This window comes from Phyllobates terribilis, unplaced genomic scaffold (genome assembly GCF_046119375.1).
Source record: "Phyllobates terribilis strain yellow unplaced genomic scaffold, ASM4611937v1 Scaffold_2__4_contigs__length_985480577, whole genome shotgun sequence".
NCBI lineage: Eukaryota > Metazoa > Chordata > Amphibia > Anura > Dendrobatidae > Phyllobates > Phyllobates terribilis.
The window spans coordinates 265,628,749-265,655,185 of NW_027362762.1; the positions used below are offsets into that span (position 1 = coordinate 265,628,749).

General features: G+C 44.1%; 1 protein-coding gene across 14 annotated transcripts in view; it reads right to left on the reverse strand.

Annotated features, from left to right (window-relative positions):
- MYCBP2 (MYC binding protein 2) overlaps positions 1-26,437 on the reverse strand; it is a 275,096-nt gene that overhangs the window by 129,433 nt on the left and 119,226 nt on the right. For 10 of the 14 annotated variants that reach the window (XM_073664076.1, XM_073664064.1, XM_073664067.1 and 7 more), the window contains exons 19-23: positions 21,339-21,437; positions 9,695-9,814; positions 7,487-7,568; positions 3,586-3,703; positions 365-569 (exon numbers count right to left, since the gene is read on the reverse strand). In XM_073664076.1, the coding sequence (XP_073520177.1) occupies positions 365-569; positions 3,586-3,703; positions 7,487-7,568; positions 9,695-9,814; positions 21,339-21,437 (624 nt within the window). Of the gene's footprint in view, positions 1-364; positions 570-3,585; positions 3,704-7,486; positions 7,569-9,694; positions 9,815-21,338; positions 21,459-26,437 lie in introns of all 14 variants that reach the window. The other 4 variants (XM_073664071.1, XM_073664070.1, XM_073664069.1 and 1 more) reach the window with 2 other exon arrangements.

A 26,437-nucleotide genomic window follows, 5' to 3' on the forward strand; every position in this document is an offset into this window, starting at 1 on the left:
AATTTTTGATCAGGGTCATTTGGATGTTTTTGGTTGTCATTAAGATTTAAAAAGAGAAAACAGTAGTTTGACAATAAATGGCTTCACCCAACCAATAATCATGAGTGGAAAAAACATTTTGCTATCATTCATATTCTCTGAAACAAGGCCAAGAAAGGAAAAATTCTGCCGGGGTATGTAAATTTTTGAGCACAACTGTAACTGCATACCAGTTGACTGTATGTGATACGGCAATGCCCTACGTATCCCAATAAAAAAAGTAAACTTCTCATGGAGATATATAATAGATATATAGATATAGTGTAATTATATATGCAATCTTGCTCCATTTAAACAAGAACACAACATCAGTCTTCTACATTACCTATTATATGTCGACTTGCAAAGATTTCTGATGTGGCCAAAACATGAGAGTTTATAAGTGCTTCATCTATCCGCAGGAAGGTCTGGTCTCCACTTGCACCAACCCATGTTGCTTTTCTGCCATATTTGGCGCCGATGTTGGGCATAGATGCAGGCTTTGCATTCCAGTAAGGCATGTCTAGGATTGGCCTTCCGAGCTGTCCTTTCTGAGTGTAATCAATGACATTCCAGTCTTAGTAACCACATAAATTAGTTTGCAACTACGAAAGGTTTAACACTACTCATCTTTAGGAGGGTATTCCAGCCTTAGACATATATGAAGTCTCCTATACATACAGTGCCTTGAAAAAGTATTCATAACCCGTGAACTTTTCCACATATTTTCATATTACTCCCACAAACCTAAAGGTATTTTTATTGTGATTTTCTGTGATATACTAACACAAAGTAGCAAGAATTTGTGAATTGTAAAGGAAACTATACAAGGTTCTCTAAATATTTAAAAAATACAAATCTGAAAATTGTGATATGCTAATATATTCAGCTCCCCTGGGTGAATACTTTCACTTTTGGGGTATGTCTGTTGAAGAAAAGCATCCCCACAGCATGATACTGCCAGTATGTTTGACACTGTGGATGGTGTTTTCAGGGTAATATGCAGTGTTAGTTTTTCGCCACACAAGGCGTTTCACATTTAGCACAAATAGTTCTACTTTGGTCTCATCTGACCAAAGCACCTACTTTACTTTCACACATGCTAGCTGTGTCCCTTACATGGCTTTTTGCAAATTGCAAATGGGACTTCTTATGACTGGCTTTCAAAAATAGCTTTCCTTTTGCCACTCTTCCATGAAGGCCAAATTTGTGGAGTATAAGACTAAATATGTCCTGTGGACAGATTCTCCCACCTGAGTCATGTCTCAGTAGGTGTACAGTTGCTCCATACTCCTACCTTTGGATGATGGATTGAACAGTGCTCTGTGAGATGCTCAGAGCTTGGGTTATTTATTTACTTTTTTATATAAGCCAACCCTGAGCTTTACTGTTCTCCACAACTTTATCCCTGACTTGCCTGGTGTGTTCCTTGGTTTTCATGATGCTGTTTGATCACCAACGTTCTCAAACAAACCTCTGAGGTCTTCACAGGACAGCTGTAGTTATACTGACAAATTACACACAAGTGGACTTTTTTACTAATTACGTGACTTATGGAGGCAACTGGTCACTCAGGATTTTATTTAAGGGTATCAGACTGCAGGGGGCTGAAGACAAATACACTGTACAATTTTAACCCTTTCACGCAGTGGCCAATTTCCATTTTTGTGTTTCCGTTTTTTCCTCCCCTTCTTCCCAGAGCCATAATGCTTTTATTTATTTTTCTGTCCACATAGAACTATGAGGGCTTCTCTTTTGTGGGACGAGTTGTATTTTTGAATAACTTCGTTCATTTTACCACACAGTATTGGAAAATAATAAAAAAAAATTCCAAGTGTGAGAAATTGTGGAAAAAAAACACACAGTTCCGACATGGTTTATTGGGAACTCTTTTTACGGTGTACATTTTATTGTAAAAATGATCTTGAAATATGATTTCTTTTTTGGGGGTTGTGTCGCCATTTTCCAAGACCCATAACACTTTAATTTTTTGGCCGATGGAGCGCTGTGACGACTTCATTTCTGCAGGACGACACTACATTTTTATTAATACTATTTTGGGATGGATGTGACTTTTTGATCGCTTATTACAGCATTTTTTGTGGAATTGCGGAGATCAAAAATACGTAATTTTTGATTTATTTAATTTTTTTTCGTTTATGATTTTTACTGATTGGGTTAATTGTTTTTATATTTTGATAAATCAGACTTTTCAGAACGTGGCAATACCACGTGCATCTTTAATTTTTTTAATATCTTTATTTTCAATGGGGAAAAAAAGAGGGCGATTTGAATTTTTGTTTTTATATTTTTTTCATATTTTTTAAAACTTTTTTGTTTACTTTTTACTGTTTGTTAAGCCTCCTTAGAGGACTTTAAGCTGCAATCGTCAGATCGCTTGCGCCATACACAGCGATGGGACAGCATCGCTGCATATAACAAAAATTACAGTCTCCTTTAAAGCCTGGCCACTTGCTGGGTTTCTAAGGAGCTCCATAATGACAAGCACAGGGGTCATCAGCTGACCCTCTGCTGTCATTACAACCCACTGGCATCCCACGATCATGTCACAGGTGCGTTGATGGGTGGAGAGAATGACATGCACGCATGCATTCAACTGGTTAACAATCAAGGGGGGAGCATTGCTTCAACCGTGACTATTAGCGGCAGGTCCTAGCTCTAATACACAGCAATCACCTGCTGGGTATGGAGCAGGCTCTCTGCGTAAGCCTGCTGCATACACCCGCTTCCGACTTGCACCGTACATCTATGGCGGATGTCGTAAAGGAGTTAAGATATACATTTTTAAAATAATTATAAAACCTTGTATCATTTCCTTTACACTTCACAAATACTTGATACTTTGTGTTGGTACATCACATAAAATCACAATAAAATGGATTTAAGTTTGTGGGTGTAATGTGAAAAATTCACAGGGTATGAATACTTTTTCAAGGCACTGTCAAATGTTTAACAGACAGGGGTCCCTGATGCAGGACCCGAATCCATCACCAGACAGATGTTACTCATCCAGCACGTAAGATGGAAGCAGCATCCAGCGGTGGCCAGGAATGTCCGTGGCTGTCGCTAATCACTCAAATGGGAGCCTCAGAAACAAGGGAGCACAATTGCAGACACATGACACCTGCCTTGGACTGTTGCAACACCCTTCTATCAGACATTTAAGGGCTAGTCACCCCTTTAAATGTAAATGACAACAAAGCGGATTAAAATATCAAATTTTCCATGTAAACAGGCACGGAGAGTTCAGCTAACGTCTTTAAAGAATTTCCATGCCACAGCGCTGTCACTCTCTGTAGCTTGTGACATGGACTGGGCTCCATGTAGAAGATTGCTTTTAATCACTTTCATGATGTACAGTAAAATATTCATTATACTGTGGTACCATGTTGGCCATCACTCCTAGAATAGATTTGTCATTTTTGGGCATTAAAGCATTTACAATCACTTTCATGAAAACAAATAAAACATTCCCATTATTTGGAAGAAGTGGTCATTACAATAGCACTGCAATAGAGAATTTATGTATTTGCTTTAGCAACTTACTGAGAAACTTCCAAATGTGAAGACCTGGCCATCCATCAGTAGGACTGCGGAGTGATTGCTCCCAGCTGCGACTTGGGTGCTGGGTCCTGGCAGCGCCTGCACCAATGTTGGACATCCCCTGCAAGAGCAAAGGACATTTCAAAGACTGTAATATCACTATTGCTTAGCAATAACCTACCTAGTATACATTACATAATGGGAATAAGCTATAAGGGAGATTATTTTCATACAAGTCATGTTGTAATATATCCACCAACGCAGGATGAATAGACAGTCTCTACTTACACTGAGGGAAATACTAAACATCACACACAAAAGAAATGTACAGGAGCCATAGGAGAAGCTTTATTAAAAGGAATCTAGCAGTAGGAGTTCAACCCCCAAACTAAATAAATGTGCATGCACCCTTGTACAGGTTTGTATCAGTTTCAGCTTCTGTATCCTATTACATTTAAAAAAATTGAAAGAAGGCAACCACTAAGGTAAGAAAATACTTAAAAAGCATTTATGTACTTAAAGGGTTTTTTCTGGCCTTGGGGTACAAGTCTGAAGTCACTATGTGACAGACTTGTGAATCCTTACAGCGTGCGCACTGAATGCTGTCCGGATTCTCCAGTGTCAGGAGTGGAGGCACGTGACTGCAAGTATCTGATCTGCGTACAATGCGGTCACGTGTTGACCAGATTTACACAGACTCACTCAACGCAAGTGTATTGAGCAAGGCCAGACATGTCTAGTCGGAATTTGACCGGAAGTATGCAGATTGCATACTTGTGATCACATTGCCGCCCACTCCGGGCTCCAGAGAATCCTTACAGTGCACAGTGTGCGTGCTGTGAGGTTTCACAAGTCTGCAGTCACAGAGTGACTTCAGACTTGTACCCCAAGGCCAGACAAACGCTACAGTAAATTCTAAGCAGTAAAAAAGGGAAAATTTGACTGCAATAATGTCTAGGTCACAAAAGGGTCATCATATCCATTTATCTAATGATTATTCTTTTTTATCTTGTGTTATTTGTTGTTTTGTTTTTTTTTTGCACCACATTCTTCAAGACAGCGCATATGAGCTTATGAATTTTGCGCAAAATTAAAGATCCTCTTTTTTTTGTCTTTTATCTTTTGTTGCACTTTAGAGCAAAATATCAGTAATAGAACCATTTTTACTCCAAAAAATATAGGTAAAGAAATCATAAAAGTGTCACTAGAGAACAAACAAAGGCGGATTAAGACTGGTGTTTTGTACACTAGTATTAATGAAGGCACTGCAAAAGATGCGCCTAATTCATTAAAAGGGTTGTCTGATGAATAGGTGTGCATTCAGTGCCGCCCAAGCGTGAATGACGTCACTCCTCGCTCTACTTGTTACTTTCATGTAAGGAGCAGGCATACACACTATTTCAATTGACTTGACAGTCTACTTCACTGAGGCCTAAACTGAATGACGTCAGTTTTCATTGTGGTGTTGAGCTGCCTACGACGTGATTGCAGGGCGCCAAATCGGTAGCTATGGCAACAAGGGGTCTGTTGGAAGATCTCCAGGCCTATCATCACAGAGCTTTATTGAAACCAAAACTGTGGCTTAGCTTCAAAAACACCGTGATTTTTCATATATACAGCAATACTGCAGTATTGTTGCAGCTCAGGCGATCAAACAATCATAGGTTCTAATCCCCTAAAAAACAATTAAAAAAAACAAAATCAAAAAAACATTACATATGTTCAAATCACCTCCCTTTCCCCATTAAAAATAAAGATAGTTTAAAGAAAAACAACACACATATGTGGGTATTGTTGCATCCATAAAAGTTCTATCAAAATATAAAAAAAAATCAATCAACCCAATTGGTAAAAGCCATGAAAAGAAAACATTTAAAAAAACGTTCAAAATTGCATTTTGTTTTTGTTGAAGCCACAACACCTTAAAAGTTGCTATAAGAGGAGATCAAAATATCATATCTATCCTAAAATGGTATCAAACACTCTCGCACCCACATAAAATAAGCCCTCACATAGCTCCATTGACACCAAAATTAAAACGATATGGGACTCGACAAATGGTGACTTTTTTCTTTTAAGAGATTATTATTTTTAGAGGTGGAAAAAAAGTCAAACTGGACAAGTTTGGAATCACAGAAATCATACCAGCAAGGAGAGAATCCTATTGGCAGGTTATTTTTTACCACTCAATCCATGCATGTATGCTGCCCCAATCCATATATATATATATATATATATATATATATATATATATATATATATATATATATATATATATATATATATATATATATATATATATATATATATATATATATATATATATATATATATATATATATATATATATAGGCTGCCCTCCCCCAATCCATGTATATATGCTCCCCTGCAGGCACCGCTGTTCCATCGCATATAGAAAAAAACACTCCTACTCACCTTCCTTCCTCTCCCGCATCCTTTCCTGTAGCCGGCAGCTGATTTCAGCATCCTAGCGACGGGGACGCATGACGTCACTGCCATGCGCCCAGTAGCGTGTACGCTGACGTCAGCTGTTGGCCTCTGATTGGGCAGCAACGTGTATTGCTGCGCACGGGCCTGGCCAATTCGCACGCTGCAATACACTTCAGCTAGATGTGTGTCAGAGAAGGCATATCTAGCTGAAGTAGGGGCTGGCGTTGGCACTCGGCAGGTCCAGGAGCGCTAGTACTGTGGCAAAAGCGTGTGCCTTTAGGGAGGGCTCTGCGTGCCCCCTCTGACACGCGTGCCATAGGTTTGCCAGCACTGGTCTATATGAACAGAAAAATTAAGTTGCGGCTCTTGGAAGAAAGGGAGAAAAAAAATAACAGAATTTGGCCCTGTCGGGAAGAGATTAAGGTAAAGCAATTTAAATTACAAAAATATGAGTATTACCAAACCTTAAAGAGAAGGTGCCGTGATTTTTATTTTTGTATTAATAATTGTTGATTATACAATCAGTTATTTTTAATGCAAAATTAAATTCACAATTTTTAATTTTTTTTTATTCTTTTTTTCTGCAGCCACTGGGGGCTGCCATTTGCATTTGCTGGTGTGTAACGACACTTACACACCTCAAATACAGCAGCATCTCCTAAATACTGGCTGCCTCCAGCTGTGACATGAAAATTAGAACTTCTTTTTTGGGGCACCATGATTTGTATGTACGCCCCAGGCGATACTCCCCAGAGTAGTGTATCTAATGCCCATAGAAGTAGACAGAGCTGGGTCACACATTTCTAAGGGAGCGGTAGTATAATGTGTGACATTACACACATTAGATTCTTCGTATCTAATCCCATCCTGTGTGATACACTCTGCTGAGCCCTATATCTAATCCCATCATGTGATACACTACACTGAGCCCTGAATCTAATCCCAGTGTGTTACTCTACGCGCAGTAAATGATACACTCTGCGTATCTAATCCCAGTTTATGATACAGCGAGCAACACTAAACAGAATCGGTGCTGCCGGCTGTCCTCGGTGACAAGGTCTACTTGTCAGTATCACTTTGCAGTCACCAACAAAATGACTCCACATTGTCCGAATACTGATAGTGGGGCCGTGACCTAAACTTCACCCTCTTATCCTTTTGCAAACACCCAGAAGGGAAGGAGAGGAGTGAAATCACACACGTGTGATCCCCCCACATCCACTGCAGTCGTAATGTTAGCTAGGTTTTTATGGCAAATTTCAGTAGCTGTTTCACAGAGCGTTTAAAAGTGGGAAAATACCAGCCTTTTGAAATTATTTTTCATATTTTACTCCATTAAAAACAAATATTAAAAAAAAATTAACAATACTTCACATTTTTTCAATTGTTGAACACTTTTTATGGCACCTTCCCTTTAATACACCGGTTGATTAGAAATCTGTGCTGTACTCACCTACAACTGACATCACCGTGTCCCAGTTGTCCATGTTGACCGTAGCCAAAAGTGTACACATCACCATTCTCCATTAGTACCACTAAAGGCAAAAGAAAGCAAAGATTATTATGTGTCCCAGTGAGGGAATTTGTAATGACATTTTTTTTTATAAGGTCTGCATTTAGCAGATACAAGGTAGCTAAATTAAACTAAAAGACATTTACAATTAGAATGGAAATTGAATTAACATTAAAAATAAATAGAATATAATGAATTCTTGGCTTTCAATGTTTGCTCCCCTGCTTTTTCAAATAAAAACACAAACATTTATATTTCGATATATCAGTTAAAATCTGTCTTGTCATTCTTTAGCATATTCATGATCTTGGATTGATGTATAGCATTCTAGTCAAAGAGGATGTCCAATGACAAATGTAACATTTTCTTATTGAATCATGCTAACAATTTTTGAAGTGGAGTATTTTATTTATTTATTTTTTTTTAAGTGCTCCCGTGTCTACATATTGTAATTTAATACTTGTGGCGCTAGCTGGTGTTTTATTTTTTTAAGCTCCACCTATAGGGAATGTGTGTCATCAGACAATTACTGGTAAGAAAAATTAAAACAAACCCGATCGTGCAATTTTCACACTGGTCACTGGGGCCATTTTAGTCTCATAATTTGTTCATGAAAACTTTTCAGCAGGCTTATGATAACACAGAATTCACCATTTACAAAAGGTGATGGCCCCCTTTCCAATGATCTTTGCACACGCTCATTGGATGCTTTAATACAAAAGATACAATCTGAGTCAGTCTACTGCTGCTAATGTACATGTGAATTTATTGCAAGGACAGGAAGTATGAGGCTAGAATAGCCCCAGAGGGCAGTGTGAAAAGTACAGGATTTCTCATTTTAATTGTAATTCAGGATTCTCCCTGCCCCTCTCTGGTTGATTGGTCTCTCCTATGAAGAAAGACCTGTCAGTCATAGGCGGCAGGGTGTGAAGAAGCCAGCCAAGGACCGCATCGGACTAGTCACTCAAGACACAGTCCCCAATCAGCTTCTCAAAATAGGTTTACTCTGAAACACCACATTGTCTCAGAATAAAACACACACTGCTTCAATCATGTCCATGAAGAAGAAAAAAAAAATGTTTCCCAAAAAAATGTGTAAAAAATACATGTAAAGGGAACCAGTCATCCAATTCATGCTGACCGTGGTTCAGGCAGCATGAAATCGGATAACGGGTTCTTTATGAATGCATATTTTTGGAAATTTGTTTTTTTTTCCTTCACACATCACAAGCTTTATTAAAAATAAAAAACAGAAATCCTACAATTATCACATTGAACACTGGAGCTATTCTATACCCATTCCTACTGCCATTTCATAAAATTCACACGTTACAAGCGGTGTTAATGTAATTCTGCCTCTGCTGACAATGCGCCTGCTGAAAACTCTTCTTGAAACAAAGTATGAGTGAACAATGTGAAAACTGCAATATCACGTTTCGTTTTATTAGTTATTTATAAATACAGATATGAAAAAGAATTTGCCATTTTTTTTCTAAATGTTGAATCACAAAAATGAGATAACAGGTTCACTTGAGATCTGCAAGTAGCTGGATGTGATGTCGCAAATCATGTTGCTCACATCCACAGGGGTATGTGAGCATGCTTACACAACGAGAGGGAGGGTTATCCCAGGGAAATTACACCCCCCTCCACTAGTCACTCACCAATTTACAGGGTTCAAAGTTCATTTCACATTTAACAATCGTTTAGCAACAAAAATGGTCTTATAAGGCCTAATTCAGATACCATTTTTTACGTACATGAGCAAATACTGATAAGAGTGATCTCTGTGTTTTGGTCTGAAATTCACCAGTGTTTGCTCAGTGCGACTGAGGGGTGCATGGGTGGGATACAGTCATGGTGGCGAATTATGGGGGGTTAGGGTAGCAGTCAGGTTCTCATTCAGCAGCTGATAAGATTAGGTTCCCAGATTCCCATAGGCTATAGGGAGCATACGCTTGGTTGGCAGAATAAAACTTCAAAGTAAAAACGCTTTAAAATAATAAGTGTTTATTTTTTTTATCAATTAAAAGAATGCAACGCGAATGAACAAAAAAAAAAAAAAAAAATCTAAAAAACACACAAACATCTGCATTTTATAATGCCACATGATGCAGCAGCTACCAATGTGAAGAATGGAGCCGGTACCTGAATGGTGGAAGCCACAGCTGACCTGCACAGCCCGGAGCTCACTGTCAAAGCGAACTGTTCCAGGAGGGTACGTGGTAATTTTGCTGGCATCTTTCTCCCCTTGTTCTCTGCCTTCATCTGCAACGGATACACATGAGCCCATGAGGGAAGGAGAAGCACATATGGCTTCTTCCACATGAGAGGCCACACACACTTCTAACATCCAAAATAAGAAGAAAGTTGCATATTTCAGTGGGAGTGAGAAATGGGAAAAGTTAAGATGCACCATATGTAAACTCTCAATCACGTGCCTAAGAGACGCTTAAAGTAAACTAAATGGAAAAATGTCAACACAAAAACCCTGCTGAAATTATATCCTGGTAATTTATGTAGGGCAATAAACCCGAGCTAAAACTGTGCTGACACCCAGCATTTGATTTTACATGGTTAGTCATTGCATTGTTCCAAAGCATCTAAAATTAACAATGAAGCAACGTAACAAATAGCATTGGCTAATTATATCACAGCTTTGTGTATTGCTATGCTCCATGGTTAGAGAGTACAAGAAAACCTGCTGTATTTCAGTCCTACATAGTATCGGTCAGGCTGCCAAAGACCCACCAGTGACATTAATTCTGGGGGCCAGTGGTTCAGCTGCATGCAAGATTATCTGACCAAGTATGTTGTCTTTTTTTGGCAGTGTTCTCACATCAGAACAAAACTACCCTGTCCATGAGACTGTCACTGCCTCTCTCAGAAACGTCCCACCGCTGCGTTTCAGGGAACTTCAGCCTGCGTCCGCATAGGGTCGCCAGCCAGCAGCAAGAAGCTGCAGAGTGATGGACACGTCAGGAGGCAGGGCTCAAAGGAAAGAGGTCCCCATTACAGGGCAAGTGGGAGTGTGTGTAAATAGCGGATCTACATCAGCGCACCCCTCCCACCCCTTCAATGTTGGGTATTGGAGTTGGACCGACCTCAGTAGAAGAGTCCGCTTCCTCCTCCTGCCCTAAAGTAGTGATGCACTAGCCTGATCCACATCTACAGAAGCAAACTGCCGCCTTCCCCTGTTGTGCCAGCACTGCAGGAGAAAAGTGGATGATACTGATAACCCTGAAATCACTGCAGGAGAGATGTGGCTGATAGCTAAACTGCTTATAATATTGATTTTGAAAAAGTGTCATTAAAATAATTATTTACATGTAATCCCCTTAAAATATCACCTTTATTAAATATGCATTAAAAATATACCATGTGAACGCATAACATTAATACTAAATAATTTTAAATTTTCTATGCATTTTTCAAATCTCATGCAATAAACATCAATTTGTCATCAAGAGATGGGCTACAGTACCTGTGTGGGTCATCAGGTCAGGATCTTACCCTAATTCACAAACCTGTCTGAGCAGGGGAGGTTGGCACGCTAGGGTCACGACAGTGGCGCCCCCACGCAACGTCGGCTCTCCCTAAACCTCCCTTACCTGTCTAATTTAATAAAAGGTGATATGACTACTAAATCTGATATGATAACTGGCATGTGAATCAGATGATTTGTGCATTGCAGAGACAGCAGGGAATAGGTGACAGCTCTCCTGCAGTGGGGTCAGTCTGACTTCCACCCATGTCTAGGGCACCAGGGTAGAACGAGTACATCCACATCAACACATTTCTGTGTTAGGACAGGCCTCCCGTCACTGCCTACCAGACTGCTGGGCCCAGCTAAGGATTCACCGACTCCCCCGTAGACCAGTCCAATCCATGTTCTGCAATATTATGCCACTTACTCTACCATCTCCAGACGAGCAGAAGAGGAAGCAGACGGAAGACCACCACCTAACTTCAGGATCAGACTACTCAGAGCAAGTCTACACAAGGCAGGTTAGTTTCAGAAATTTTTTGTCCTTTTCATTAGAATAGTTGCAGAAATCCCTGTATATGCTTAAAAATGGATTTCAGGCATTTCTGCAATGAATCTGTTATATGTGAATATACCCTGACACTTCGAGCCTGTATTTTTAAAATGATTGCATGCTTTTCATCAAGAATCTTTGATAAATGGGTTATCAAAAAATGTTCAGTTTCAAATTCGCAACTGTTGAAGGACCGATAAGGGTGGGAAATGGGGGGGGGGGGGTCTATGCTCTCCTCTTCCACGCAGATTGAAAGCTGATGCTCGATCGGCACTTTATGTCTTCATTTACAAGCAGCAAAAAACAAGTTATTTCCTTACAGATTCAGTGCAGACCCACCAGCAGATCTTTTGGTCTGTGTTTACTACTGTAGGCAGTAAGTGGCCTCAGCAGTTATGCAATGTACTACTGGCATCATGGCTACCGTTGCTTAACCCCTTCACGACATATGAAGTATATTTACGTCATATGTTGCATTCCCGACTTTGAAGCGGGCTTCGGCGTTGAGCCCGCATTTTTCCCCACACATGACAGATGATTTAATCAGCTGTCATGTGCCTTTAACAGCCACGGGTGTTAACCAGTTAAATACGGTTTTCAATCTCTGACAACTGTATTTAACACGCGCCAGCCGGAAGCGCGTCACAGATCTCGCCCATCTGCCCCCTGTCACTTGATTGCAGGGTGCTGCTGGCTTGTCATGATAGCCAGGAGTCTGCAGAAGACCCCCATGCCCATCATTGGGAATCCTACTTGTACCCGGTGTTCATAGGAGATCGTGATTTTTGCTATACATAGCACTGCTGAAGCCCTGCAATTGGACAATCGCAGCTTCAAGTCTCCTAAGAGGACTATGAAGTATAAAATAAAAACACATTTTTAAAAATAATAATAAAAAAAAACCACATTCAAATCACCACCCTTTTGTCCCACTGAAAATTAAAAACAAAAAGTTTGATATTACCAAGTTCATAAATGTCAAAATATAAAGTTAATTAATCAGATCGGTAAACAGCATGAGAAAAAAAAAAGCAAGAATTAAGTTTTTTTGGCCGCCGCAACATTGCAATAAAATGCAATAAGAGGAGATCAAAACATCACATCTACCCCAAAATGGTATCAATAAAAATGTCAGCTCGGCGCGCTAAGTTTAAGCGGTCACACAGCCCCAGATGCCAAAAATGGCGACAACCGCTAAGTTTTTTTTTCATACAAAATGTCGGAAAAAAAAGTCACCACTTAAATAAAAAATAAACTACATCTGTTTGGTATCTGCGAACATTCATTGACCTGGGGAATCATATTACAAGGTCAGTTTTATCTTACAGTGAACATGGTAAATAAAAAAAAAGCTAAAAAACAATTGTGGTATTGCACTTTTTTTGCAATTTCACTGCACTTGGAATTTTTTTTCCCGTTTCCAGTACACTATATGGTAAAATCAGTAGTGTCATCCAAAAGTACAATGTGCCCTGCAAAAGACAAGACCTCATACGGCTACAGTGACGGAATAATAATAATAAAAAAAGTTATGACTCTTGGGACAAAAAGGGGAGGAAAAAACACAAAAACGGAAAATGGCCATTGGTAGTACCATAAGCAATCCTAATAGTACCACAAGTGACCTGCTGTGGTCACATGCCAGCTACCTATAAACATCAACCAACGGGACCACTGGAGCATCAGTACTGAACCAGTGGGGAAAAGAAAAAATAAAAACAGGCAAGAGTAGGGGATTTTATTATTTTTTTATAAACCGCAGTATTTTTTTGTTCAGCTTAATAATCCATTTTTAGCTGTATTTCTCTCTCACATGCACTGGAGTAATAAATACAAGGGGGCACACTTACTAAAACAGCCTAAATTATAAGCTTAAATGAGCCACATGTATCACAGTCCATGCGTCTAAGGAAGCACCAGATTTGTCGGTCTACTCTATGCCACACGTGTCACATCTTCAGCCATGTCCTTTACACAAAAGTCATAGCCTTTCACTTTCAATCTTCTGTTTAAAAAGTGGACATATTATTGATTAGTTTTACAGTTTGATTAAAAAAACATTAATGAGAATTGTGAGTATAGACTGAGCATGAACTTCTAGTAGAATTATGGCTAGATCTGGAGTACTTCTAGATACTATATACACACACACACGTTCAATGTATGGTTAGGGGACGATGAATTACATGGTTTTCCGGATGAACGTGATTGCTGATAATACAAGGACTACCAAAATAAAAGCGAGTGTCCAAACCTCATCATTTTGTTTCACTTACCAAACATACTGTAGGCCCACACTTCTTTTTGGATTCTTACTGTATCTTTATAGCGGTACTGTGCTCCAACCCCCGGCAGAGATGACTAACTGGACTCCGTTACCAGCAGTGTAATACAGAGGCAGATCACGACTCCAGCGATGTCACTTACTGAGCTGCTTACTGTACTTTTAATAACATCACTGTTGTAGATGAGCAGAAGATCATGACTAGATGACTAGTAAACTTGCAGAGTTCTTTCAAACCCTGCCTCCACCACTGATTGGCAGCTTTCTGTGTACACTGTGCATAGGCAGAAAGCTGGCAATAAGTGTTGTGGGTGCAGAGGTCATACAGAGCTTAGCATAGAACTTTTAGATCTGCAGCAGATAAAACTGATTTTTATCAAAACTGCAGCAAGCAGCCCAGTAAGTGACACATTGCTGGAATCAGGTTCTCTGCCCCTACACCTTGCTGCTCACAGACAGGGTAGCAAATACCTGGTGAAAGATTGCCTTTTACGAATGGACACATCTGTGACCCAGTCTTTATTGATTCATTTCTATGCCACTGACATGTCCTCTTGTCACTATATACAAACCCTGTATAATCTGATTGAGCATTTGTAGCACCTCTTAATCTCTTCTAGCCAACCTATTTGGATAGCAATGAATACTGGATAGAAGGAAAGGATACATTCCTTGTGCCAAGAACACCACTACATTGAATATAAATTACAGTAAGTTTCTATTATACATAATAGTTAACAGCTGGACATGAACAGTAAGGTATGGCTGCCAGATCAACATTAAAGGGGTATTCCCATCTCTAAGACCCTATCTCCATAGGTAGAATACTACTAATAATATTATTATTAATAGCAAATACCACCAATTACAAATGCAGTATAGTTCTGATTCGCTATGACGCCTAGCCCATGTGCAGGGCACTGCCGTAGCTTAGGTATCCATGGTCACGACCATATAGCAACATAGCTCATCAGAAGTACTATACAACATTTCTATTTGGAGGTATTTTTTAATGTTATTATTACACCTACTACATGTTGGGATAGGATCTTGGATATGGGAATACCCCTTAAGGTACATTGATTAATCAGCAATCTGCACAAAAGATTACTACATTTTTCTTTCAGTGGCAGATTTACACGTTGGACGGAGAAGACCAATAGACATGAGATCATACATAGAGTATGCTCCTTTAATAAATACATCTTATAGACACGATATCAAACCTAAAAATTGTTCAGCATTTTATTTGCTTTAGGGTTTCTACATAATATCGAAGATGCATCCAACGCTGAATACTGGCAGTGAGCACAGACTGTACGCTATTCCCCTGGGCCTGGATACTGGCAGTGAGCACAGACTGTACGCTATTCCCCTGGGCCTGGATACTGGCAGTGAGCACAGACTGTACGCTATTCCCCTGGGCCTGGATACTGGCAGTGAGCACGGACTGTACACTGTATCCCCCTGGGCCTGGATACTGGCAGTGAGCACAGACTGTACACTGTATTCCCCTGGGCCTGGATACTGGCAGTGAGCACAGACTGTACACTGTATTCCCCTGGGCCTGGATACTGGCAGTGAGCACGGACTGTACGCTATTCCCCTGGGCCTGGATACTGGCAGTGAGCACAGACTGTACACTATTCCCCTGGGCCTGGATACTGGCAGTGAGCACAGACTGTACACTGTATTCCCCTGGGCCTGGATACTGGCAGTAAGCACAGACTGTACGCTATTCCCCTGGGCCTGGATACTGGCAGTAAGCACAGACTGTACACTGTATTCCCCTGGGCCTGGATACTGGCAGTGAGCACAGACTGTACGCTGTATTCCCCTGGGCCTGGATACTGGCAGTGAGCACAGACTGTACACTGTATTCCCCTGGGCCTGGATACTGGCAGTGAGCACAGACTGTACACTGTATTCCCCTGGGCCTGGATACTGGCAGTGAGCACGGACTGTACACTGTATTCCCCTGGGCCTGGATACTGGCAGTAAGCACAGACTGTACGCTATTCCCCTGGGCCTGGATACTGGCAGTAAGCACAGACTGTACACTATTCCCCTGGGCCTGGATACTGGCAGTGAGCACGGACTGTACACTGTATTCCCCTGGGCCTGGATACTGGTAGTGAGCACGGACTGTACACTGTATTCCCCTGGGCCTGGATACTGGCAGTAAGCACAGACTGTACACTATTCCCCTGGGCCTGGATACTGGCAGTGAGCACAGACTGTACGCTATTCCCCTGGGCCTGGATACTGGCAGTAAGCACAGACTGTACACTGTATTCCCCTGGGCCTGGATACTGGCAGTGAGCACAGACTGTACGCTGTATTCCCCTGGGCCTGGATACTGGCAGTGAGCACAGACTGTACACTGTATTCCCCTGGGCCTGGATACTGGCAGTGAGCACAGACTGTACACTGTATCCCCCTGGGCCTGGATACTGGCAGTGAGTACAGACTGTACACTGTATTCCCCTGGGCCTGGATACTGGCAGTGAGCACAGACTGTACGCTATTCCCCTGGGCCTGGATACTGGCAGTGAGCACAGACTGTACACTGTATTCCCCTAGGCCTGGATACTGGCAGTGAGCACAGACTGTACGCTAGTCCCCTGGGCCTGGATACTGGCAGTGAGCACAGACTGTACACTGTATTCCCCTGGGCCTGGATACTGGCAGTGAGCACAGACTGTACGCTAGTCCCCTGGGCCTGGATACTGTCAGTGAGCACAGACTGTACGCTAGTCCCCTGGGCCTGGATACTGGCAGTGAGCACAGACTGTACGCTGCTATTCCCCTGGGCCGGGATACTGGTAGTGAGCACAGACTGTACGCTAGTCCCCTGGGCCTGGATACTGGCAGTGAGCACAGACTGTACGCTAGTCCCCTGGGCCTGGATACTGGCAGTGAGCACAGACTGTACGCTAGTCCCCTGGGCCTGGATACTGGTAGTGAGCACGGACTGTACACTGTATTCCCCTGGGCCTGGATACTGGCAGTAAGCACAGACTGTACACTGTATTCCCCTGGGCCTGGATACTGGTAGTGAGCACGGACTGTACCCTGTATTCCCCTGGGCCTGGATACTGGCAGTGAGCACAGACTGTACACTGTATTCCCCTGGGCCTGGATACTGGCAGTGAGCACAGACTGTACGCTATTCCCCTGGGCCTGGATACTGGTAGTGAGCACAGACTGTACACTGTATTCCCCTGGGCCTGGATACTGGCAGTGAGCACAGACTGTACGCTATTCCCCTGGGCCTGGATACTGGCAGTAAGCACAGACTGTACACTATTCCCCTGGGCCTGGATACTGGCAGTAAGCACAGACTGTACACTATTCCCCTGGGCCTGGATACTGGCAGTGAGCACGGACTGTACACTGTATTCCCCTGGGCCTGGATACTGGTAGTGAGCACGGACTGTACACTGTATTCCCCTGGGCCTGGATACTGGCAGTAAGCACAGACTGTACACTATTCCCCTGGGCCTGGATACTGGCAGTGAGCACAGACTGTACGCTATTCCCCTGGGCCTGGATACTGGCAGTAAGCACAGACTGTACACTGTATTCCCCTGGGCCTGGATACTGGCAGTGAGCACAGACTGTACGCTATTCCCCTGGGCCTGGATACTGGCAGTAAGCACAGACTGTACACTGTATTCCCCTGGGCCTGGATACTGGCAGTGAGCACGGACTGTACACTGTATTCCCCTGGGCCTGGATACTGGCAGTAAGCACAGACTGTACACTGTATTCCCCTGGGCCTGGATACTGGCAGTGAGCACGGACTGTACACTGTATTCCCCTGGGCCTGGATACTGGCAGTGAGCACAGACTGTACGCTATTCCCCTGGGTCTGGATACTGGTAGTGAGCACAGACTGTACACTGTATTCCCCTGGGCCTGGATACTGGCAGTGAGCACAGACTGTACGCTATTCCCCTGGGCCTGGATACTGGCAGTGAGCACTGACTGTACACTAGTCCCCTGGGCCTGGATACTGGCAGTGAGCACAGACTGTACACTAGTCCTCTGGGCCTGGATACTGGCAGTGAGCACAGACTGTACACTGTATTCCTCTGGGCCTGGATACTGGCAGTGAGCACGGACTGTACACTGTATTCCCCTGGGCCTGGATACTGGCAGTGAGCACGGACTGTACACTGTATTCCCCTGGGCCTGGATACTGGCAGTGAGCACGGACTGTACACTGTATTCCCCTGGGCCTGGATACTGGCAGTGAGCACGGACTGTACGCTATTCCCCTGGGCCTGGATACTGGCAGTGAGCACAGACTGTACGCTATTCCCCTGGGCCTGGATACTGGTAGTGAGCACGGACTGTACACTGTATTCCCCTGGGCCTGGATACTGGCAGTGAGCACGGACTGTACGCACAGACTGTACGCTGTATTCCCCTGGGCCTGGATACTGGCAGTGAGCACGGACTGTACACTGTATTCCCCTGGGCCTGGATACTGGCAGTGAGCACAGACTGTACACTGTATTCCCCTGGGCCTGGATACTGGCAGTGAGCACGGACTGTACACTGTATTCCCCTGGGCCTGGATATTGGCAGTGAGCACAGACTGTACACTGTATTCCCCTGGGCCTGGATACTGGCAGTGAGCACAGACTGTACACTGTATTCCCCTGGGCCTGGATACTGGCAGTGAGCACGGACTGTACACTGTATTCCCCTGGGCCTGGATATTGGCAGTGAGCACAGACTGTACACTGTATTCCCCTGGGCCTGGATACTGGCAGTGAGCACGGACTGTACACTAGTCCCCTGGGCCTGGATACTGGCAGTGAGCACGGACTGTACGCTATTCCCCTGGGCCTGGATACTGGCAGTGAGCACGGACTGTACACTGTATCCCCTGGGCCTGGATACTGGCAGTGAGCACGGACTGTACACTGTATTCCCCTGGGCCTGGATACTGGCAGTGAGCACAGACTGTACGCTATTCCCCTGGGCCTGGATACTGGCAGTGAGTACGGACTGTACGCTATTCCCCTGGGCCTGGATACTGGCAGTGAGCACGGACTGTACGCTATTCCCCTGGACCTGGATACTGGCAGTGAGCACGGACTGTACACTGTATTCCCCTGGGCCTGGATACTGGCAGTGAGCACAGACTGTACGCTATTCCCCTGGGCCTGGATACTGGCAGTGAGTACGGACTGTACACTAGTCCCCTGGGCCTGGATACTGGCAGTGAGCACGGACTGTACACTGTATTCCCCTGGGCCTGGATACTGGCAGTGAGCACAGACTGTACGCTATTCCCCTGGGCCTGGATACTGGCAGTGAGCACAGACTGTACACTAGTCCCCTGGGCCTGGATACTGGCAGTGAGCACAGACTGTACACTGTATTCCTCTGGGCCTGGATACTGGCAGTGAGCACAGACTGTACGCTATTCCCCTGGGCCTGGATACTGGCAGTGAGCACAGACTGTACACTGTATTCCCCTGGGCCTGGATACTGGCAGTGAGTACGGACTGTACACTGTATCCCCCTGGGCCTGGATACTGGCAGTGAGCACGGATTGTACACTGTATTCCCCTGGGCCTGGATACTGGCAGTGAGCACGGACTGTACGCTAGTCCCCTGGGCCTGGATACTGGCAGTGAGCACGGACTGTACACTGTATTCCCCTGGGCCTGGATACTGGCAGTGAGCACGGACTGTACGCTAGTCCCCTGGGCCTGGATACTGGGAGAGGTAGCAAGGTTTCCTTGTCTATCAGTGCAGAGAATGACAGCTTGAGTAAAATGACTTGTTGCTATGGTAATAGTAGGTAGTCGTGCTCCTTAGTACAAGGAAACACTAGATCTCATCTACCTGCTGTCCTTTCAAACAAATCAGGTTTCCCAAACATGAAAAAATAATTCATAGCATGGTAATTAAGCCTAATATAAGTCAGATGCAAATGTATCTCTGTTGCTTCAGCTATAACCAATCATGCTTCTATTACAGAAACTGCCATCTACAGATACAGGGGGGGCTGGTGTCAGGAGAACAAATGGGCGGCAATAAATGACTCAGGCGAGACATATGTATATAAGGGAATTGCTGTCTTATGCTCCAGGGTAAGGAAGAACAAGGTATGGTCACCCTGGGGCGGACACCTGTGACACACTAAGCTTCTGCTGTACTACACCATCTGACACCCTCTTTGCTACAGGTCTTTATCACACTTGTTCTATGCCCCACATCAGGTAGGATACAAAAGACCAAAGACGTACTCCACCATTGAATTAATCTATTATTGAAGGAGTCTGGGGACCTGTTTTAGTAAATGCTTACCTTGCCTATATGAATAATTTGGAATTCCCTTTCTTGCGTGTTGCGCTATTCCTCTGTTCTTTCTCTTGGATATGTATGGATAAACTGACAAAGGGGTGTTGGCATCCTCTAGGTAGAGCGACATGTCCACACACATTAGATACATATTGGTCGGCCGATTATTCAGCGGACAGCGCTCTTCCCCAAATCTCCCATACACAGGGAAGCCTGTGCTTTCTATGAGAGAGCCACTGCCAGGCTCCACTGGCAGCAGCTCATCTCCTGGAGAATAAAAAGGGCAGCTATTGGAAACTCAATGTGCCAGACCATTATCACCCCCAAAATCATCTGTCAGGGAAGAGTTGGGAGGCCCTCATTAGACTGTCAATTAATTCCGACAATATTGGATTATCCCGACTTTAGTCAAATGTGTATAATGTCTGTTCAGTGCCAACAGTAACAGATTGAGGAAGAATTTTCTTCTTGTAACCACAAGTGTATAACATAGGATACATGGCAGATACCTGCAGCATTACAAGAACACTTTCTGGAGAAATGCAAGACTAGAACTTAGGAAACCGTTCATCCACTCTTGATTTTTGTTAAAGGCGCCGGCGCTAGAAGCATGTATGCACATACCTTAAAGGGTTTGTCACATGAACAAAAGATCTTGGAATATTATATTATACAATTTGATGCCTGTTTGTTTTATCACACAGCTACATACACACTAATACTGCAAGATCTATTGATTAAAATTTACTTTTCTTTGTGGTAAAACCGCTAGATTATTAGACAGCACTATTCTAACTACAGTTTATGAGATCATTATAGCATCACATCATCAATATAAAGGTTATACAAAAAAAAGGTACCAAACCCAATATTAGAGACCCAAAAGAGCTCAGCTTCTTAAGTCTAACCAGCCAGGAACCTTCTGACGGGAAAGGAAAACATAGATATGAATAGACGACTTTAGGAGGAGGGACACGCATCATATCTGCTATAAATAATACGACCTGAGAAGATCCAAGTAAGCCATTGGTGAGACATTCACCCCAGTGGAAAGATCAAGGTGCAAGAACAAACGTGTGAGTTCAAGAAAGGACTGGGGGGGTTCCATTTTCCTCTCTAGTGCGAAAGGAAGACTAAATACCTTTTTTCTTGTCCCGCTTATGCTTTAGTTGTGCTGGTAGAGCTCTTAGTCTGGCTAGAGCCTGCTCTCGGTGGTTCAAAAAATTAGGAAATACAGGGCCTACAGGAAATACAAAGGGGCCTGAGGAGAGACATTTTGCACATGCATGGGAAAACGCACAAAACGAAAACAAATGAAAAAAAAATAAAATGGAAAGCAATGACAGTAAAATACTCCATGGAATAATGCTCTACATTAACAGCTACATAACCAATACTGTGACTACATAAATGCTTATCCTATGATATTAAGACAATTCAATATAGTGCACCCCAGCCTAAAACACGTTAAGCTTTTTTTTTCCCATTTAGTGTCCATAGTATGGAAAGTTATTAAGCCATTATTGCTTCCATTAGCCAATTCACCTTGTTTCCTGTTCAAAATATAATGAAAGTGCTCCCCAAATCCCGAGGTTTCCCAGGGCTTCGCTTATTGTCGTGCAACATCCACACTGGCTCTCTATGTATTGGAGTATGGATCCTGTCTGCAGCAGCAGCGCGCCTGCTCTCAGCACAGCAGCATAGTCCCAGCAAAGTAACGCTGCGCTCACCTGTATTGGAGTATGGATCCTGTCTGCAGCAGCGCGCCTGCTCTCAGCACAGCAGCATAGTCCCAGCAAAGTAACGCTGCGCTCACCTGTATTGGAGTATGGATCCTGTCTGCAGCAGCGCGCCTGCTCTCAGCACAGCAGCATAGTCCCCAGCAAAGTAACGCTGCGCTCACCTGTATTGGAGTATGGATCCTGTCTGCAGCAGCGCGCCTGCTCTCAGCACAGCAGCATAGTCCCCAGCAAAGTAACGCTGCGCTCACCTGTATTGGAGTATGGATCCTGTCTGCAGCAGCGCGCCTGCTCTCAGCACAGCAGCATAGTCCCAGCAAAGTAACGCTGCGCTCACCTGTATTGGAGTATGGATCCTGTCTGCAGCAGCGCGCCTGCTCTCAGCACAGCAGTATGGTCCCCAGCAAAGTAACGCTGCGCTCACCTGTATTGGAGTATGGATCCTGTCTGCAGCAGCGCGCCTGCTCTCAGCACAGCAGCATAGTCCCTGCAAAGTAACACTGCGCTCACCTGTATTGGAGTATGGATCCTGTCTGCAGCAGCGTGCCTGCTCTCAGCACAGCAGCATAGTCCCTGCAAAGTAACACTGCGCTCACCTGTATTGGAGTATGGATCCTGTCTGCAGCAGCGTGCCTGCTCTCAGCACAGCAGCATATTCCCAGCAAAGTAACACTGCGCTCACCTGTATTGGAGTATGGATCCTGTCTGCAGCAGCGCGCCTGCTCTCAGCACAGCAGCATAGTCCCTGCAAAGTAACACTGCGCTCACCTGTATTGGAGTATGGATCCTGTCTGCAGCAGCGTGCCTGCTCTCAGCACAGCAGCATAGTCCCTGCAAAGTAACACTGCGCTCACCTGTATTGGAGTATGGATCCTGTCTGCAGCAGCGTGCCTGCTCTCAGCACAGCAGCATATTCCCAGCAAAGTAACACTGCGCTCACCTGTATTGGAGTATGGATCCTGTCTGCAGCAGCGCGCCTGCTCTCAGCACAGCAGTATGGTCCCCAGCAAAGTAACGCTGCGCTCACCTGTATTGGAGTATGGATCCTGTCTGCAGCAGCGCGCCTGCTCTCAGCATAGCAGTATGATCCCCAGCAAAGTAACGCTGCGCTCACCTGTATTGGAGTATGGATCCTGTCTGCAGCAGCGCGCCTGCTCTCAGCACAGCAGCATAGTTCCAGCAAAGTAACGCTGCGCTCACCTGTATTGGAGTATGGATCCTGTCTGCAGCAGCGCGCCTGCTCTCAGCACAGCAGCATGGTCCCTAGCAAAGTAACGCTGCGCTCACCTGTATTGGAGTATGGATCCTGTCTGCAGCAGCGCGCCTGCTCTCAGCACTGCAGCATGGTCCATAGCAAAGTAACGCTGCGCTCACCTGTATTGGAGTATGGATCCTGTCTGCAGCAGCGCGCCTGCTCTCAGCACAGCAGCATGGTCCCTAGCAAAGTAACGCTGCGCTCACCTGTATTGGAGTATGGATCCTGTCTGCAGCAGCGCGCCTGCTCTCAGCACAGCAGCATGGTCCCTAGCAAAGTAACGCTGCGCTCACCTGTATTGGAGTATGGATCCTGTCTGCAGCAGCGCGCCTGCTCTCAGCACAGCAGCATAGTCCCAGCAAAGTAACGCTGCGCTCACTTGTATTGGAGAATGGATCCTATCTGCAGCAGCGCGCCTGCTCTCAGCACAGCAGCATAGTCCCAGCAAAGTAACGCTGCGCTCCCCTGTATTGGAGTATGGATCCTGTCTGCAGCAGCGCGCCTGCTCTCAGCACAGCAGCATGGTCTCCAGCAAAGTAACGCTGCGCTCACCTGTATTGGAGTATGGATCCTGTCTGCAGCAGCGCGCCTGCTCTCAGCACAGCAGCATAGTCCCAGCAAAGTAACGCTGCGCTCACTTGTACTGGAGAATGGATCCTGTCTGCAGCAGCGCGCCTGCTATCAGCACAGCAGCATGGTCCCCAGCAAAGTAACGCTGCGCTCCCCTGTATTGGAGTATGGATCCTGTCTGCAGCAGCGCGCCTGCTCTCAGCACAGCAGCATGGTCCCCAGCAAAGTAACGCTGCGCTCACCTGTATTGGAGTATGGATCCTGTCTGCAGCAGCGTGCCTGCTCTCAGCACAGCAGCATGGTCCCCAGCAAAGTAACGCTGTGCTCACCTGTATTGGAGAATGGATCCTGTCTGCAGCAGCGCGCCTGCTCTCAGCACAGCAGCATGGTCCCCAGCAAAGTAACGCTGCGCTCACCTGTACTGGAGTATGGATCCTGTCTGCAGCAGCGCGCCTGCTCTCAGCACAGGAGCATGGTCCCCAGCAAAGTAACGCTGCGCTCACCTGTATTGGAGAATGGATCCTGTCTGCAGCAGCGCGCCTGCTCTCAGCACAGCAGTATGATCCCCAGCAAACTAACGCTGCGCTCACCTGTATTGGAGTATGGATCCTGTCTGCAGCAGCGCGCCTGCTCTCAGCACAGCAGCATGGTCCCCAGCAAAGTAAAGCTGCGCTCACCTGTTGCTGCAGTTTTTGTTTTGTTTTTTTCTTTGAAATTTTGTTGTGACAATTTTCTAATAACACCGTGGCTCTACCACGATCATGGCAAAAAAAAAAAAAAAAAGCACTGTGTGAACGCAGCTAAATGTGGTCTCCTATGTTATAGAAGCCAGCAAAATTTCAAGGGAGGAGAGTATCTTCAACTTATCTAGCACTCCTCTCTTACTGCTGTGCCAGAATCTCTTATTCAGAATGCACAACACAATACATATCATCTCCTATAAAGCGAGCCCTCTCCACAGATGTCGCCCCCTCTGCAGACAGAATTACATAGACACCAAGGTCCCAATCATTAAAAGGTGTTGTTCACTACTCAGACCACCAATTCTGAATCACTATATTCCTCCATGTAAAATAGCAGCTATACTTGCCTCTGGTGCAGGCGCCGTGCCAATGATGTAGGCGCCTGCTCTCCCAGGACTTGCATGACAATGTCACATGAGCCCTGCAGGCAGTCAGCGGCCACCTCACTCTCTCTTCCTTCGGACGTAACAAACATCTGGAGGATGTCGGCGTAGCAGCTCGCACTTCTTCCAGGTGCTAGTTTTGTCCGAAGGAAGAGAGAGTGAAGAGGCCGCTGACTGGCTGCAGGGCTCATGCGACATTGTCACGCAACTCCTGGGAGAGCAAACGCTGACATAATTGGAACGGCACCAACACAGGAGGCAAGTATAGCTGCTATTTTACCTGAATGAACTATGGTGATTGAGTAGGGGTTGACCAAGTAGCGGGCAACCCCTTAAAAACTGATGTTATGCACGCCAGTCTTAATAAATGGGACTCCTGGAATAAGATGCACCCAACTTAAGAAGTGCATGTCATTTAATGAATTAGGCACATCTTACAAGTGACATACACTTCTGGCAGAACTTTACTCCTCTTAGGAACTGGAGTACATTTCTGACGGTCCCTGGTTCGCCCATATTGGTGAACACACCATAAGTCGCAAACATGTTTGGCCAACGTCCTAGTTGCACAAAAATTTTGTTACACATGAAGGCGTTTTATGCAAAAAAACAGAAGTAAATACCTCCATGAATTGGGACCCAAGTACAGATGTGGCACAACAATAAGAAAGAGTGGAGAAAGCAAGGGGTTTGATAGCCACTTTGTAATGGACTTCATTAGGCGATTTGGCTTCTTTCCTTTTTTTACCTTTTTTTTCCTTTATATTTTATTATTTTATTTTTTTTACTTAAATGCATGTATTTTTGGCTAAATAATTTCTGCAAATGGGTTTTATTAAAATGTTTGCCTTGATTATACATAAAACATAAGACAGTCTTGTCAGTAGCAGAATGATTTAACTGTGAATGCGTCAGTGAGGTTGTTCTGACAGCTAAGTCTATAAAGCTTATCTACCTTCTTCTGAGCTCATCTCTGAAGACTTTATGATCACATGAATGTTAAGATAAACTTTGTGGTCCTAAATTGGCTGAGAGGAGCTCAGAATAAGACAGGAGAGTTTATAACAACTATCTACCTGAATGAGCTTACTAACAGATTCTCAGTGAACTCATTCTGCAGCCAGCAACAGGTGCTGATTCACAGAGAAAATTACAATAGTTTCATGAAACCCATTGCCAATTTTTGTTTTTTTGCGCCAAAAGCTGCACACATTTAAATATAAAAAAAAAAAAAAAAAAAAAAAATGAAAAGCAGGAATATAACTTAAAAGGATGATAGCAACGGATACAAAAATATATTACCAGTCTAGTCTCTCTCAATATAAATATATATGGAATTTATAGACAACTGATCACTAAGACATGCAGGGCAGAGTACACATTGCACTAAAGAGTTACCAAAATCTGTAGTATCTAACTAGAAAATAAAAATATATATATATAATAGGAGGAAGAAGCACCACTATGAATGATGGAGGACATAGACCAGATAAATAGGATATGGCAGGGGAGCGAGAAAAAATGAGTAAGCTATAGATACCCAGTCCCGA